We start from the raw sequence: 15262 nt of genomic DNA, 5'->3' as shown, positions 1-15262 counted from the left end.
TGGAGTAGCCAATTTACACTCTTTTTCAGACTGATTTAGCTTTGAGCCAACATTTGTTTGGGTGGCCTCTGCTGTTCTGTTTTAGGTTGTTGCTTTTTTTTTCACTTGCAGGCTTCACTGTTCCTTTTCAGTTATGGAAAGCTGCTTGTAAAGCCACCATCATGTGCAATGTGAATTTTTGCCAGGGCTTGTAAAATAGTTGATCTCCTGCCATTCAAAACCAATTTCTTGGTTTGATTTTCTTTTAAATCTCCCACAAGGAACGTAGCCTTCGAGTGGATGTTTGTCTCAGATGAACATTTTTGGGAATCAGGAATAAGAAACTAGAATCCAACCATTCCTACAAAGGCTGCCAACCCCCTCCCCCACACACACACACAGACCAATCCTTAGTGGGTTACCTGGATCAAACCTAAAAGGTGTTATTATTTCATAGATTTCATTCTCACCCATTTTCCACCTCACCATGGAAGCAGCGAGGTGAAACAGGCCTCAGATATGCCTCTGTGAGCACCTGACCTTCAGTCTGGCCCTATCAAAAAAAGGTGTTCCTTTAGATGAAAATGCTTGCAAGAAAAGTCCAGCTTAAAATAGCCAGTTTTCAGCCAGAGATCCACTGCGTAGCAAAAGAAACAGCTGAGCGCAGCGCAGGCCAAAGCCAGAGATCTTTGGCCTAATTTCAAAAGCCCTTCACGAGATTGCTGCTCGCATTCGGCCCAGCCATGGCAGCTTCGATGGGCCGCCAAGAGGCCCTCAGCCTTTTCGCGGCTTATGGCGGCGTTCGCAGAAACCGAGAGAGCCTTTCGATCCAGCCTCTCGCAACCGCCAGGGGAGGCAAAGTAGCATGAAGATATGTGGACACTTTGCGTCACTGGGAGAAAGCAGGAAGACGTGTCCTTCACAAACCTTTTATGAGAGGGTTTTGTTCATTTTTTTTTTAAAAAAAGGAAAGGGTTTCCTTGAAAAATCTGCCCAGATCGTGAGGCGTCTGAAAGAATTCTCTGTTCTTTTCCTGCAACTAGAGAGGCAACAGGGGAGAGAAAAGGATTAAGAGGAGGAGGAGGAGGAGAAGGAGGAGGAGGAGGAGGAGGAGGAGGAGGAGGAGGAGGAGGAGGAGGAGGAGGAGGAGGAGGAGGAGGACAGGAGGAGGAGGCTCATATTTTTCTTTTATGAAGTAAGATGAGGAGGAGGACGAGGAGAAGGAGGACGAGGAGAAGGAGGAAGAAGAGGAGAAGGAGGGAAGGACGAGGAGGAGGAGGAGGAGGAGGTGATCAGATTACAAACAAGGGTTTTCAACTGGAAAGTTCCCTCCTCCCAAAAGTAACCAAGACTAAAACTAATTAAGCTTGCCGCGCTGCACGAAGTCAGGCTTTAACTAACCTGGAGACAGGTGTCATGTGAACCAGCAAAGAAAAAGAGAATTCTCAGAGAGGCCCTTTGAAAACTGGTCGAAACAGAAAACGCTCCGTGGGCTGCTTAACGTGCCTTTTGTATCTGAGAAGATCTGCAAAAATCTCGCCACGAGAGGTAGGCAAGAAACAAGAGTTTTAATCTGCCGACGCACAGCGCTCATTTGCAATCCAAACCTGAAAGGACTCTGGGAAGAAATGTCTGTCCATTTTGGATCTCCTGTGAAAATAGAAGCCTGCATCTTAAGCATTTCTATTTTTATCTGCGAAACGTTGGCAAGATGGGCGATGGATGCGTTTCTTTCAGCTTTCAGCCAAAGAGCCTTTAGGTTTTGGTGGCCACCCAGCTGCAGAGGCAGCCAAGAATTTAGCTCTACTGTTTTTAAAGACCAGCGAGGTAGTCAGTTGGTGAGGGCTGAGCAGAAGCCAGCAAAACAAAGCATAACATGACAAAACTCTCTGGGAACATTTAAATCTGCTCTCCGACTTAATCCCTTCTCTCTGTGGCATTCAACAACCAGGCTTTCCTATCTGGCACATAAATGTCACTCACCCTGCATAGAGAGGGTAGCTTAGCAGGATGAATGGACACAGACAGCCGGGACTGCGCTCGGAAAAGGCAATCTGTGAGCACAACAGGCAGAGAAGAGAATTTCAAGATGCTATTTCTCTAGCTAAACTGCCCAGGAAGAACGTTTAAGAGCCTGCAAAGGGTTTTATCCTGAACCACAGATCTTAGCTTGCATAAGGTTTCTTCCCAAGGTTCACACAAGCCCAACACATGGAGGATGACTCAGTTGTTGGCCAAGATGGACTTGAAACATGTCATAGCAATAATGGTGAGACCAGTAGAAACCTCTCAAACATGTTGGCACTCCACAATTATCAACCCAACCAGCACCTTGCAAATGGGAAGGAGAGCGACAATGGTGGAGAGAAAAGGGAGGAGAAGGAGAAGGAGAAGGAGAAGGAGAAGGAGAAGGAGAAGGAGAAGGAGAAGAAAATTCCCAATCTTAGCAATCTGAATTTTTGTAACCGAGTTCTCATCGCCTTAAGCGAATACCTCACAAGGTTTCAGGTAGATGTTTCCTCAGCTTTACCTGGAGATGCTGTGAAATGAAACTGAGAGTTTTCACATGGAAAACGTGTGCTAAAGCACTGGGCTATGGTCCTGGTTTAAGTCCCAGTTCCTCTTGCTCAGTTTTTATCTATTCTGACTGGCAGGGTTTGGGGTTTTTTTTATGACTTCACTTGCGACTTGATCCCGGGAAACTGAGGTGATGGGATCAAACCTCCGATGCCTGTAAAGAAGATGCACTACATGGACCCATGACCCTCTCTCACGACTTACAATTACTCTAATATCACGGAGCCAGCGGTGTGGAAATGTCGGGTTTGGAGCATTGTGAAGTGCTTGTGTGATTTGCATGTTTCCAAATGAGGGACATGTTTATTATTCAGCCATAAGCCTCTGCAGGCAACTGCCGGTGTCGTACCAAGGAAGCTGAGAATGCCTGAATTCCACCGAACTGCAAGTTGAATAAAAATTTACTGCTCCCGCCTCCCCTTCCTCTCCCTCCATAATGAAATACGACTTTGTAATTAAGCCGGTGATGAAAGCATAATTATAGCAGCAACAATATTGTGCAGCTAACTGACAACTTTCTGCAATTTGCCAGTGTCACTGTTAATGTATGCATTTATACAAATGCAGCTTAAGAAATGCCTACTTTCCAGACAGCTACAAGATATTATTTATAACCTCAGCCGTTAAAGGCATCTCCAGAAAACTGGCTCGATCTTTCTCTGAAATCTGGTTTCTTAAGCTGAGAGTTTCAGCTGATCGTTTTACAGATGATGTCGTTCTTAGTGGTTGAGATATTTGTACACACATGCAACACCCTCCAGCTGTATGCCAGTCTGATTTTTGGGACCCTCTGCCACTCCGTCATTGCAGATATCGTGTGGATATTTCTGGGCTCCCCAAACTGATTTCAGGTCCCCCAAAACTGATTCATTTGGGTGGAAATATTGTAGCCTGGAAACTATTTCTGCTGAAGCCTAAGTAGATGCATGGTGACCGTCGAGGTGTTCTCGCAATGGGAACCAGATGAACAGCGAGATGACAGCCCTTTGCTCTCCCTTGGGGCAGCAAAGATTTAGGACTTCTTCCAATCTTCCTCCTCTGTTTTCTGAATAATTCCCCAACTCCACTCAGTCAAGAACAAACTCAAGTTTTAGGAGATGCCCCACAACATGCACATTCAGTCTCCATTGTCCTCGAAATGAAATCCTCTTCCTTCTTCAGTGGCTACTTGATGGAGCTCTGATGGAACCTGTGGCTTAATAGACCGACAGATAGATAGCTAGATAGATGATAGATAGATAGATAGATAGATAGATAGATAGATAGATAGATAGATAGATAGATAGATAGATAGTTGGGTGGGTGGGTGGGTGGGTGGGTAGATAGATAGATGATAGATAGATAGATAGATAGATAGATAGATAGATAGATAGATAGATAGATGATAGATAGATAGATAGATAGATAGATAGATAGATAGATAGATAGATAGATAGATAGATAGATAGATAGATAGGCAGGCAGGCAGGCAGGCAGACAGACAGACAGACAGACAGTTGGTTGGGTGGGTGGGTGGGTGGGTGGATGGATGGATAGATAGATAGATAGATAGATAGATAGATAGATAGATAGATAGATAGATAGACAGACAGACAGACAGACAGACAGACAGACAGACAGACAGACGGATGGATGATGAGGGGATGACAGATAGCATCAATGAATGCAACTGTGGGGTGTAACATTAGAAAAAAAATCATCCATCTCCTTTATAAGCAAATGACTACAGTTGTTTTAGCATCAACCGATCCCACCTGTTATATAGGAGGATATCTGGCTTCCATATCTGTCCAGCAGGAAAGCGAACATTCTTCACTCCAGGATATTCGGACATGTTCCATTGTAGATAATAATCCGTCCAATACTTGAAAATTAAAAAAAGGAAAAAGAAAACTGGAAAACTGGAGTCAACAGCCAGAAGCTAATTTACTTTTCTATTAGCACCATCTTGCTGCCTTAGGACCTGAATGTCTGCAGGGGCAAGGGATGTCAAATGGATCACAGCATCGTTGCCAATATAAAGCAAATTGTGTCATTTGCACCTGTCACAGTTTTATGCCCAACGGATGCAAATTATGGGATGGCGTCATGAAGCCGGAGGCATCCCTATGGCTCATAGCAGATGCAAGTCCATGGAATTCAATATCCTTCGCACTGAAGACCACTCTGGATCCCCCCCCCAAACAATATTTTGATGGTAAATAGAAACTCAGGTCACCCAACTGCACACAACTACCTGTAAAAGAAACCTCAGCACGCAACATCCAGCATGCCATCCCCAGCAGAAAATTAGAATATTATAGAAACACAGGCACACCTTACATCCCAATTATATTTCTCTTTAGGGCCGTGACTTCATAGCTCCTTAAAGCTGAAAAGCAGAAGCCCGAAATAACCAATTAGAAGTCATTAGTGAGACCACTAAACATCTCTCTAAAAGAGAATATTTGCAGCTTAGGGTTGAAATGTGGGCTCCTTGATGCTCTCTGAGCTTGCTTGTTTTCTTGCAAGGCATTCTTTCATTACCCAACTAGGTAACATCATCCATGCTAGAAGGGAGTGGGATTTGCAGAGTGGAGGAGGAAGAGGAGGAGGAGGAGAAAGAAGAAGAGGAGGAGGAGGAGGAGGAGGAGGAGGAGGAAGAGGAAGGACTGTGGGGTCCTTGGTGCTCTCTGAACGTGGTGGTTTTCTTGCAGACGTTTCATTACCCAGCTAGGTAACATCATCCATGCTAGAAGGGAGTGGGATTTGCAGAGTGGAGGAGGAAGAGGAGGAGGAGAAAGAAGAAGAGGAAGAGGAGGAGGAGGAGGAGGAGGAGGAGGAGGAGGAGGAGGAGGAGGAGGAGGAAGGACTGTGGGGTCCTTGGTGCTCTCTGAACGTGGTGGTTTTCTTGCAGACGTTTCATTACCCAACTAGGTAACATCATCCATGCTAGAAGGGAGTGGGATTTGCAGAGTGGAGGAGGAAGAGGAGGAGGAGAAAGAAGAAGAGGAAGAGGAGGAGGAGGAGGAGGAGGAGGAGGAGGAGGAGGAGGAGGAGGAGGAGGAGGAGGAGGAGGAGGAAGGACTGTGGGGTCCTTGGTGCTCTCTGAACGTGGTGGTTTTCTTGCAGACGTTTCATTACCCAACTAGGTAACATCATCCATGCTAGAAGGGAGTGGGATTTGCAGAGTGGAGGAGGAAGAGGAGGAGGAGAAAGAAGAAGAGGAAGAGGAGGAGGAGGAGGAGGAGGAGGAGGAGGAGGAGGAGGAGGAGGAGGAGGAGGAGGAGGAAGGACTGTGGGGTCCTTGGTGCTCTCTGAACGTGGTGGTTTTCTTGCAGACGTTTCATTACCCAGCTAGGTAACATCATGCTGATGATGTTACCTAGTTCGGGTAATGAAACGTCTGCAAGAAAACCACCAAAGTCAGAAAACACCAAGGGCCCCTCAAACGTATCTGTATTGAGAATCCTGCTTTCTCTCTGTGTTTTGTTCCTGGAGAAATTGTCCATGGTTATAAACAAAATTTTCCCATGTTTTCCTTTCATTAAAAATGAATTCTTTAAATTCTTTTGGTGTGCAGGCAACTCAGAGACGGTGAGGGAGTCCTTTTTTCCCCCCAGCATGGTGGAGAATGCTGGGTTAGGAAGGAAGTCCACCCTTTTTCTGCTTCTGATCTGCAACTTTCCCATAATGAACCAGAAGTTCTGAAAGGAGATTCATCCAAAGGGGCTACAGAAATCAAAAGAATCCAAATCTGAAATCTCAGAAAAGAGATGGCAGCCTCGTTGGTCCAAACATGGCTTCCAAATTTCCTAAATTAAAGCAGCCCCATTGAAATCAATGGGGATTATATTCTCAAGTGTGTTCAGTGGCTCTGCTCTGGTGGGATCAACCTGGATCCAAAATTTGCCTTTCACCTTTTAAAGAACACAGCAAAGAACATGAAGTTTGCCCCCTAAAGTCTTTCAGAATGAATCTCCCTTATTTACTAAATCTTCATTTACTAGCCAGCTCGAAGAGAAAAGGGTGAAAAACCAGGATGGACTAAATATCGCTCATTGATTCGAATCCATCAGGAAGACTTCTACACAATGTCAAGTCGAGAATGCCTCCTGTGGGTTCCTTTTAAATTTGCAGCCCTCTCTGCTCATTCGTTTTAGCTTCTCAAAGTCACACACTTCTCGCCAAATAATTGTTGTGATCTCCACAAGGCTGTGTCCCCGGTTACGCTGATCTGCTGTGGAGATGATCATTAACTGTCTTCCTTACAATTCTATCAATCAGTAGGAGTTGCTCCCTATTTATATAAAAGAGTCTTGCCCACTCAGGGTGAGAGTATTCTTGGTAGTTCCTTGATTAAGCTACTGTTTACTGTCAGCTTGTTGGTCTGAGAGGGCAGTTCCTTGATTGCGGTATTGTTGACATCTTGATTGTTAGTCTATTATTAATATCTGGTGTTAAACTCTGCTTATCTGGGTGTTGATTGCTAGTGAGGAGGTGCTTTGGTCATTTTTATTCCTTTTTTGACTTTTTGATTGTCTCTTTTGAATGGCATGTAGATGTTGTTTATCTCTTTGTGCCTGTTGATGGCTGGTTTGTCTGAGCATCAGGCTTCCACGAATTCTCTAGAGTTTTTGGACTTGGCTTAGTCTAGAATGCTCACAATTTCCCAGTGGAAACTATGGTTAAGTCTGTCCATGTGTTGGACAAGTAAAAACAATAAACTCAGAGAGAACCAAGGATCCCACGGTGAATCCTGAGCTACAAACATTCTCGTCTATCAAAGAAAGATAGCTTATCATTTCTGGGATATTTTGAACCACACCTCAAAAATGTATCTATCTATTTTAGAATCCAGAATATTTTCTGAGTTTTAACCACAGAGTTCTTTCTCTTCCCTCCTGAAATCTCTGCACTTCGAATTAATCTGTCTTCAAAGCAAAGCAAAAATTTGAACATCAGGAACTGCCACACTTCAGCATCCAGAGCCAAAGAGAGCTTAAAAGTTAATTTGGCAGAGAGACAAAAAACAGTGGCAAAAATCAATCACAGAGAAGTGTTTTGCATGGAAAACGTTGATCCCAGGCCAACGCAGGCGATAACTAGAGCATCTTCACTAATGAGATCATTTTGTAGACACTTTCCTTTTTGCGCTAAGAAGTCAATATCACACTATCCTCCTCTCCATTCCTCCTCCCCCCATCTCCAACATTCTCAGTGATTTCTGGATTTGCTGTTCTTTAAAAAAAATAACACAGATATTCGGGTGGTTTTGCCAATGACAGCATGTCTGACAAACTGAATTAGCATCCCTTCTCTGCGAGTTTCTCTCTCTCTCTCTCTCTCTCTCTCTCTCTCTTTGCAGAGTCTATGACAGCAGCTGTCATGTTGAGATTCGTAGCCACCATTCAAAAGAATGGCAGTAGACCACAGATGTAAGAAGAAGCTGCTCTCCTGCCATAAATCTTCCCTCTGGAAGGGTTGCCTCAAGAAGTGGAGGGAAGAGCTTGTTTTTCAAGCCTACGCCATCACATCTGAGGAAGGTGCAAATATGATTGGTTTAAATATCATTTTATGTATTCATGAGTTGGTTTTACCATCTGATCTTCAAGCTCCAATTCCCTAACAGCAATCACCTTTGTGAGCAAATTTTTAGCCAGGTTTTGACTACCTTCAAATGAAGCCGCTGTAGAATTGGAAAGCGAAATGGAGATTCTTCAAATTAAATTTCTCGCCTGGGCAAAACCAAAGATTATCAAATTTTTAGATAAAGCCATTCAATCCACTCCATCTAGAGATTAGAATAGAATAACAGAGTTGGAAGGGACCTTGGAGGTCATCTAATCCAACCCCCAGCTCAAGCAGGAGCCCCCTACACCAGGGGTAGGCTCTTTTATGACTCGTGGACTTCAACTCCCAGAATTCCTGAGCCAGCTATAAAAAAAGCCAAGGTTGCCTACCCCTGCCCTACACCATTTCTGACAAGTGGCTGTCCATTCTCCTCCTGAAAGGCTCCAGGGATGAAGCTCCCACAACCTCTGAAGACCATTGGTTGAAGGTTCTCACTGCCCGAAGATTTCTCCTTATTTTAGGTTAAATCTCTCCTTGATGAGTTTCCAGTTGATTAAGGTTAATTACCAAGGGGGTGGATTTATTTAAACATGTGACTGCAACACCACCTCAGCATATTGTTTTAGCTTCCCTATATTTTAGCATGCAGATGCCGCATCATGATTTAATGCAATCATTTGACTTAACAATCCACCCCAACTACGACAGCTTCCTGACCTAAGGGTATTCCTACCTAATTCTTTGGTATTTGACATTCTAAAGAGGGTGTTTGACATTTCCAGCAAGTGACAGCTTGGCATGGCCTAAAACCGAGCATTGTTTAAACCCTGCCTGGTGTGACAGAGAACTTCAAGACACTTTTGCACTTGACAGCTGATGCATGACAGCAGTTAATATTTGACAGGCCCTCATTCAGGGTTTCCGATGGAAATCTCTCCTTTCCATTCACGGACTCATTCATTAACTCCGTCACCGCGGGCTTAAGATTGAGCCAGCTTTTAAACCAAAACTCCATCACCCGTTGAACAGTCCCACTTTTCGCGTCTTCTCCTTTGTTGCGTGAAACAATTACCCAGCCGCCCTTTCTGAAGGAACCTCTGCTCTCTAAAACTTACCATGTGTAGCCAAACGTTCGTGGTTAATACTTGATTCTTTTCATCCTGCCAAGCCAAAGAAAGAAGTAGACCAAGTCAGATATTTTTAGAAGGATAAATTTTAGATTGAAAACTTTTCCTGCTTTCCTTCCCATGTGATCTTTCCCCCTGCCCTCCCCCCCCCCAAAAAAAAAGCCCACCTAAAAAATTAGGAGCTTCTTCAGGGAGGATGTAGAGAATCAACCTAACAGAATTACACAGTGGGAATGGACCTTGGAGGTCTTCTAGTCCAACCCCCTGCCCAAGCAGGAGAACCTATGCTAGGAGCAAATGTTGTGCTATCTAATGACCAGTTGGAGGCACTACATAAGCCTCATCCTTACTGGGTCACCTTAGGCGTAGGCATCCTACCTGAGGGGTGCTCTAAGTTCAACCCTTGAACAGGGTTTGAACCAACGGGGGGCAAGGACGAATAAGGATGAAACCGGTTGTTTAGTTAGTGCCTCCTTCTGCCTGTTTGTGTGCGTGTGCACGCACACCTTTGAGTTAGTGTTGACTCCTGGCAACTGCCTGGACTAGTCCCTACAGGTTTCTGGGCGAGATTTTCAGAACTGGTTTGCTATTTGTCTCCTTCCCAGGGCTGGGAGAGAGTGATCGTCCCAAGGTCACTCAGCTGATTTTGTGCCAAAGCTGGGACTAGAACTCACGGTCCCCCGGTTTCCAGGCTGAGCCCTTAACCACTACCCCAAGGTGGGTCTCGGCAGATGTGTTAGAAAGGGGAAAGGGTGCCGCTGCAAGTGGCTGTTGAGTTGGCTCTTCTTTAACCTGATTTATGGATTCCGTGCCTTCGCTCACCTCTTCCAGGGCTGTTATTAGAAAGGGGGAAACAGACTCGGTAAAATTGCCTTTCAGCCAAAATGGTTATTAAGGATAGAGATGGATATGTTTGGCCACCAACTTCCCCATCCATGCGAGGGAGATTTAATTGGTTGGTCATTACTGGCCCAGCTTCCTGGGAGTCTTTATTAATAATGGCTTCATAAGGTGTTGCTCGTTATCACAACGCTTCTGATGCCTCATCAGCGCTAATGGGCAACATATTTGCTTCCAAACTACACAAAGCTTTGGGAAACACATCGGACAAAGAATGACCTATTAGAACCCCCAAAGCAGTGGAGATTCGGCTTTCTGTAGCCATGAATCCACAATTAAGCCTTACATTTAAGCGACAGCATTGCCCCGCTTTACGACCTTTCTTGCCACAGCTGTTAAGTGAAGCAGTGCAGATGTTAATTCAGTAACAAGGTTGTTAAGTGAATCTGGCTTCTCTCACTGAGTTTGCTTGTCAAAAGGGGATCACGTGACCTGGGACACTGCAACAGTCATAAGTGCATGCCAGTTGCCAAGCATCCGGCTTCTGGCCATGTGGCCATGGGAATAAAAATAGTCATAAGTCAGTTTTTCAGCGCCGTTCGAATGTCACTAAACAGGCTGTTGTGAATCAAGGACTGCCTGTATTTGAAGTCCTGTCAAAATATTATTTTTTGCGCTTCCCGCTTTGCCAGCATTCAGGATTTTCTTGATGCAAAGGCTTTGCTTTGTTTTTTAATCTCTCTCTTTCGCCCCCCCCCAGCCTCCAGGGTTGACGTCCTGTTTTTATGAAGCTCGCTTCTCTTCTCCCAAAGGTCTCCCATGTTTCCATTTGTTTCAGGCATCTTAATCATCATCGTTTTAAGTACAAGATTTGCAAGGGCCAGTCCATATTTTTACCATTCTTACAAGAGAGCTCCAGCTGAAAGCTGGGATACGAATCTAATTACTGACATAATTGAACGAGCAAATGAAGGCCCAAATGTCAAGATTATTGTTTTCTCTTCTCCCCCCCCTCCCCCCTCCCCCGGCAATTCAGCTCGGAGATGGATGCCTAAGTTTGCAGGGCTTTTAAGGGCCATTCTAATCAAATGTCAAGAGTTGTCCTTGTGGAAAAAAACAACAAGAAGTGAGGAACTGAAGAATCGCAGAGATGCTTTGCTAATTTGCAAAGTTTGGCAGAGCACTTAGTGCAGAGTTAGCGAAGAAAAAGCCAAGTTTTATGAAGAGTCCTTCCTGTGGAAAAGCCCTTGACTTTGAAAACTCAGAATGCACGGGGGAGCATTTTCAGATGGAATTGCTTCCTTTCTTGAGTATCACGTTGAAGATTTCTTCCTCTAAATTCCTTTTCCAGGACTGTTGACCAGTTATAAAAAAATAAACTAGCATTATGAGGCTCATCCAGGAGTATTTCTGTAGAAAATTATTCCACAGGCTTTTTCAGCAGACATTTCGGCTGCTTGATTTCAGACCATTTTATTTGGAAACCAAAGGACAGGTGGCTAGCGGTCAACATCTCGGTGACAATGGAAAAGGCTGGCCTGCTTTGCAAAAGTCAACACACCAGATTTCATATAAATTTGATAGATAAATAAATAAATTGCATTTCCAACAGGCAATGCAATTTCTTAGCAAGTGAAGAGTTTGGAGAGTCATTCTCTAAATGTTAACTTACACATCGGATGAGGTTGTTTTCTGTTCTTATTTTTCTTATGCTCCATAAAAGTAGCTGCAGCTCTTTTGCCTCTGCGGACAAGCTTACTTCTTAAGTCTGGGCTATTCTTGCTCTTTGCAAAACTAAGTCCTTCATTTTATTAAGGGATCTGTTCCCCTTCAAAAGAAAAATCAGATTTTGCCAAGTCCCCTTGCAAGAGATTAAAATCAAAGAAACTCTTAACACGTTTAAGGCATGCAGCAAAAGACAATGATTATCATTCAAAATAACTATGCTGTACCCGCTCTGCATCTTATGCCATTGCTAAATTCACACTGCAGAGCAATAGCCTATAGTAAAAGCACAGTCCCAGTTCCCCAAGCTGTAGTAAAAATTGTCATTCTGGGTTAGTTTACTATTCTACTGATGAAGCATAATTCAGAATTCCCTGCAGGCAAACAGTGTAATCTGGAAAGAAGGAAAGGAGGCTAAAACTTAAGAATCAATTGCTTTTTGTAAAAGTGCCTTCATTATACTAAATAACATACTGAACCAGCAACATTGGAAGCAAACCTGGCTTTTGGCAACATCCCATAATCTCGGCAGTAGATCCCTCTCTAGCACAATCAGAAAATGGACTAGTTTCTTAAAATTTAAGAGGTTTTGGGGGCCACTGTGATTATGCCACATGCCGAGAAATTTCCATAAGGGATGGACCACATCAGCTTTCAATAATAATCTTCAGCACCATGAGCAAGTACCTTTAATAACTATTTCAGAAATTGTAAAATTACAGGCAGCTGTGCTCAACTATTAAAAATAGGTTGGGAAGGTGGCAATTGGTACCACCAAATTATAAATGGCCTTCTTAACCAGAGCAGACAACTGTCAAATTGGTGCAAAGAATCAGGGCCATTTGTAAGGTTGCAGCATAGAAGATTTATTCAATCTTATGGCCAAGAATCCGGTCAACTGAAGTTCAACACTAAATTGGAACCAGATAAGGGTCAAAGGACTTCAGGAGGGGTTGGACTTGAAGCGCTTGTGGAAACACAATGATTCTAAACTGATGGCGTGCTTAAGTCCGCCTCCCAGTTATGCCTGCTTTTCTCCTACCTTAGAAGAGCAGAGGAACGGAATAAAATCCAAGAATTTTTGTTGGAGACTGTGAGCCTAGTCCCATCTTGGGCACAACTGGGTGGGTTGGCTGATTTGAGGTTGTGGTAGCCCTGAGTTGAGGGGGGGGACTCATTAGCTTTCATTTGCCAACAAAATTGCTTGGATTTATTCCATTCCTCTGGTCTTCTAATGTAGGGCAAAAGTAGGCAGGGCTGGGTGGATTTAAGCATGTCATCAGTTTAGAATTGTTGCATTCCCACAAGTTCACCAAGTCAAATCCCTCCTCAAGTCTTTGACCCTTATCTGGCACCAATTTAGTGTTGAACTTTAGTGGACCAGATATTTGGGTATAAGCTTGAATAAATCTTCTGCACTGCAACCTTACAATTGTCCCTGATGCTTTGTGCCAATTTGGCAGTTGTCTGCTCTGGTCGAGAAAGCCCTTTATAATCATCCTGACCTTTATTATCATCATTACCATGATTATTATTATTAATGGTCATAGGGAACCTGTTGAGAAATTATTGGCTGACTGGGGCAGCTTTTAATTTATTCTATGGGTTGTTGTTGTGGTGGTTTTTTTTAAAAAAAAAACTGCATTTCCCCAACATTAACTAGAGGTTTACCATTGCTTTCTCTTCCACCCACTGTTGACCTGCTAATGATTCTTCTACTACAGAGGTTATGTTGACGTTCATCTAATTGCAATAACAAGTTAAGTTCAAGTAATTAATGAAGAGATGAGGTCAAATGAGTATGCCAAGCTATAAATTTCTGTCTAATGGTGCAGAAGTGTCAACATTATTATCCTCTCTCCTTCAGACAATAAAAACAAACTTTCTTCACATCCTCTGGAGGGAACAAAGTCTTTTTTTATTGAAAAGTTTTACAGTACATTTTTGAATACAAAACCACTCCCCTCCCCCTCCCCTCACCTCCCCAACTCTCCCCTCCCTTCCCCTCCCCCCTCCCCGACTTCCTTTGTATAAAAATACAAACATAATCTAAAATATGCAAACAACAATAAGATATTAAATTCTATCGCAGTTTAACTCTTAATAAAATAACTACAAGCTAATTATACATCATATAAATCCGCTACTTATTCAAATGCTAAGTGAAACTTTTTAGTCCCATATTTATTCTGAATATAATCTATCCATCTCTTCCACTCCACAGTATATCTTTGTTGCGATTGATCTTTCAAATGCGCTGAAATCTTTGCCATCTCTGGCAAGTTAGAAACTTTTAAAGTCCATTCTTCTATAGTCGGCAGTTCTTCCTTCTTCCAATATTGCGCTACTAAAAGTCTCGCTGCCGTAATTAAATTCAACATCAATTTAATATCTACAACGGTGGTATCTGTGATAATACCCAATAAAAACAATTGCAGAGAAAACTTTATCCTTTTCTTAAATATCTTTTGCATATTCCACCAAATTTTAATCCAAAAAGCTTTAACCTTTTTACAAGTCCACCATATATGAAAATACATTGCATCCTCACAACACCTCCAACATTTGGGCTGGCAGTTCGGTTCCACGGAGACAACGGGACTGACAGCCTGAATGGCTGCCGGCGGCGGAGCCTTGCCACCCGGAAGTCGGAACAAAGTCTTTAAACATTAAACAGAGGGCTCTTGCGAGGAGCTCTTATAACCTACTTTAATTTTGCCAACATTTTTAAAACGGTAGATACTTTCAGGAATTTACCATTTCTCTTCTTCAACCTCTAACCCTAAATAAAGTCATAACCATTACTCTCCCACTGAAAATGGATGGGGAAGAAAATCCTCCAGGTTTCTCCGATTATCACAAAAGGACATTTTTAGGATGACTTAAAGGTATATTGAAAACAACGTCTTTCTACCATTATCAGAAACTGCAATGTTGAATATATTTAAAGCAAGAGGCTTACGAGCAAATAGAAAGATCTACAAAATAAGAAAACTGTAGGCAGATAACAGATGGGGTGATTGATGGGACCCCATCCAAAAAAAAGAATGTTTTCACTGGGACCCCCCCTCCCTCTGCTAAAGATGGTGGGGGTCTGGCGAGGTTTTCTATCACAGCTTCAACATTCAGCTCCTCCGTAGTTGGCATCAACTGGCATCCGAAAACTTGGCTGCAGTTCTGCTACAATCTAAGTCATCTTCTTCCAGCAAAATCCTTTATTTCCACAGCAACAGCCCATAAGGAGAGCAAAGCCAATTGTCTTCTTTGAAAATTCAGAAAAGGACAAACTGTCCAAGCTGCCCCCACCCCCAATCCCCCCTCTCTCTCTCCCTCCCTCTCTCTCTCTCTCTCTCTCCCATGTCCCTTTCAAGATGCTGCAGGTATTTACATGCACATTTTCCTGTTTACAATCAGGAACACAATCAGAACATTTTCTATTAGCTGCAGTACATTGTACAACA

The 15262-nt window shown here is 43.3% G+C and overlaps 1 protein-coding gene across 1 annotated transcript in view; it reads right to left on the bottom strand.

Moving 5' to 3' along the window:
- Positions 1 to 15262, bottom strand: part of CHRFAM7A (CHRNA7 (exons 5-10) and FAM7A (exons A-E) fusion) — a gene marked incomplete at its 5' end in the record, with an annotated part of 39405 nt that overhangs the window by 12632 nt on the left and 11511 nt on the right. The window contains 2 exons of the mRNA XM_083371655.1: positions 4311 to 4420; positions 9225 to 9269. Of these exons, the coding sequence (XP_083227781.1) occupies positions 4311 to 4420; positions 9225 to 9269 (155 nt within the window). The remainder of the gene's footprint in view (positions 1 to 4310; positions 4421 to 9224; positions 9270 to 15262) is intronic.

The sequence above is a fragment of the Vipera ursinii genome, assembly GCF_947247035.1.
Source record: "Vipera ursinii genome assembly, chromosome: 11".
Taxonomy (NCBI): domain Eukaryota; kingdom Metazoa; phylum Chordata; class Lepidosauria; order Squamata; family Viperidae; genus Vipera; species Vipera ursinii.
The sequence above is the reverse complement of the archived record's forward strand: the minus strand, read 5'-3'. Positions and strand labels throughout refer to the sequence as shown.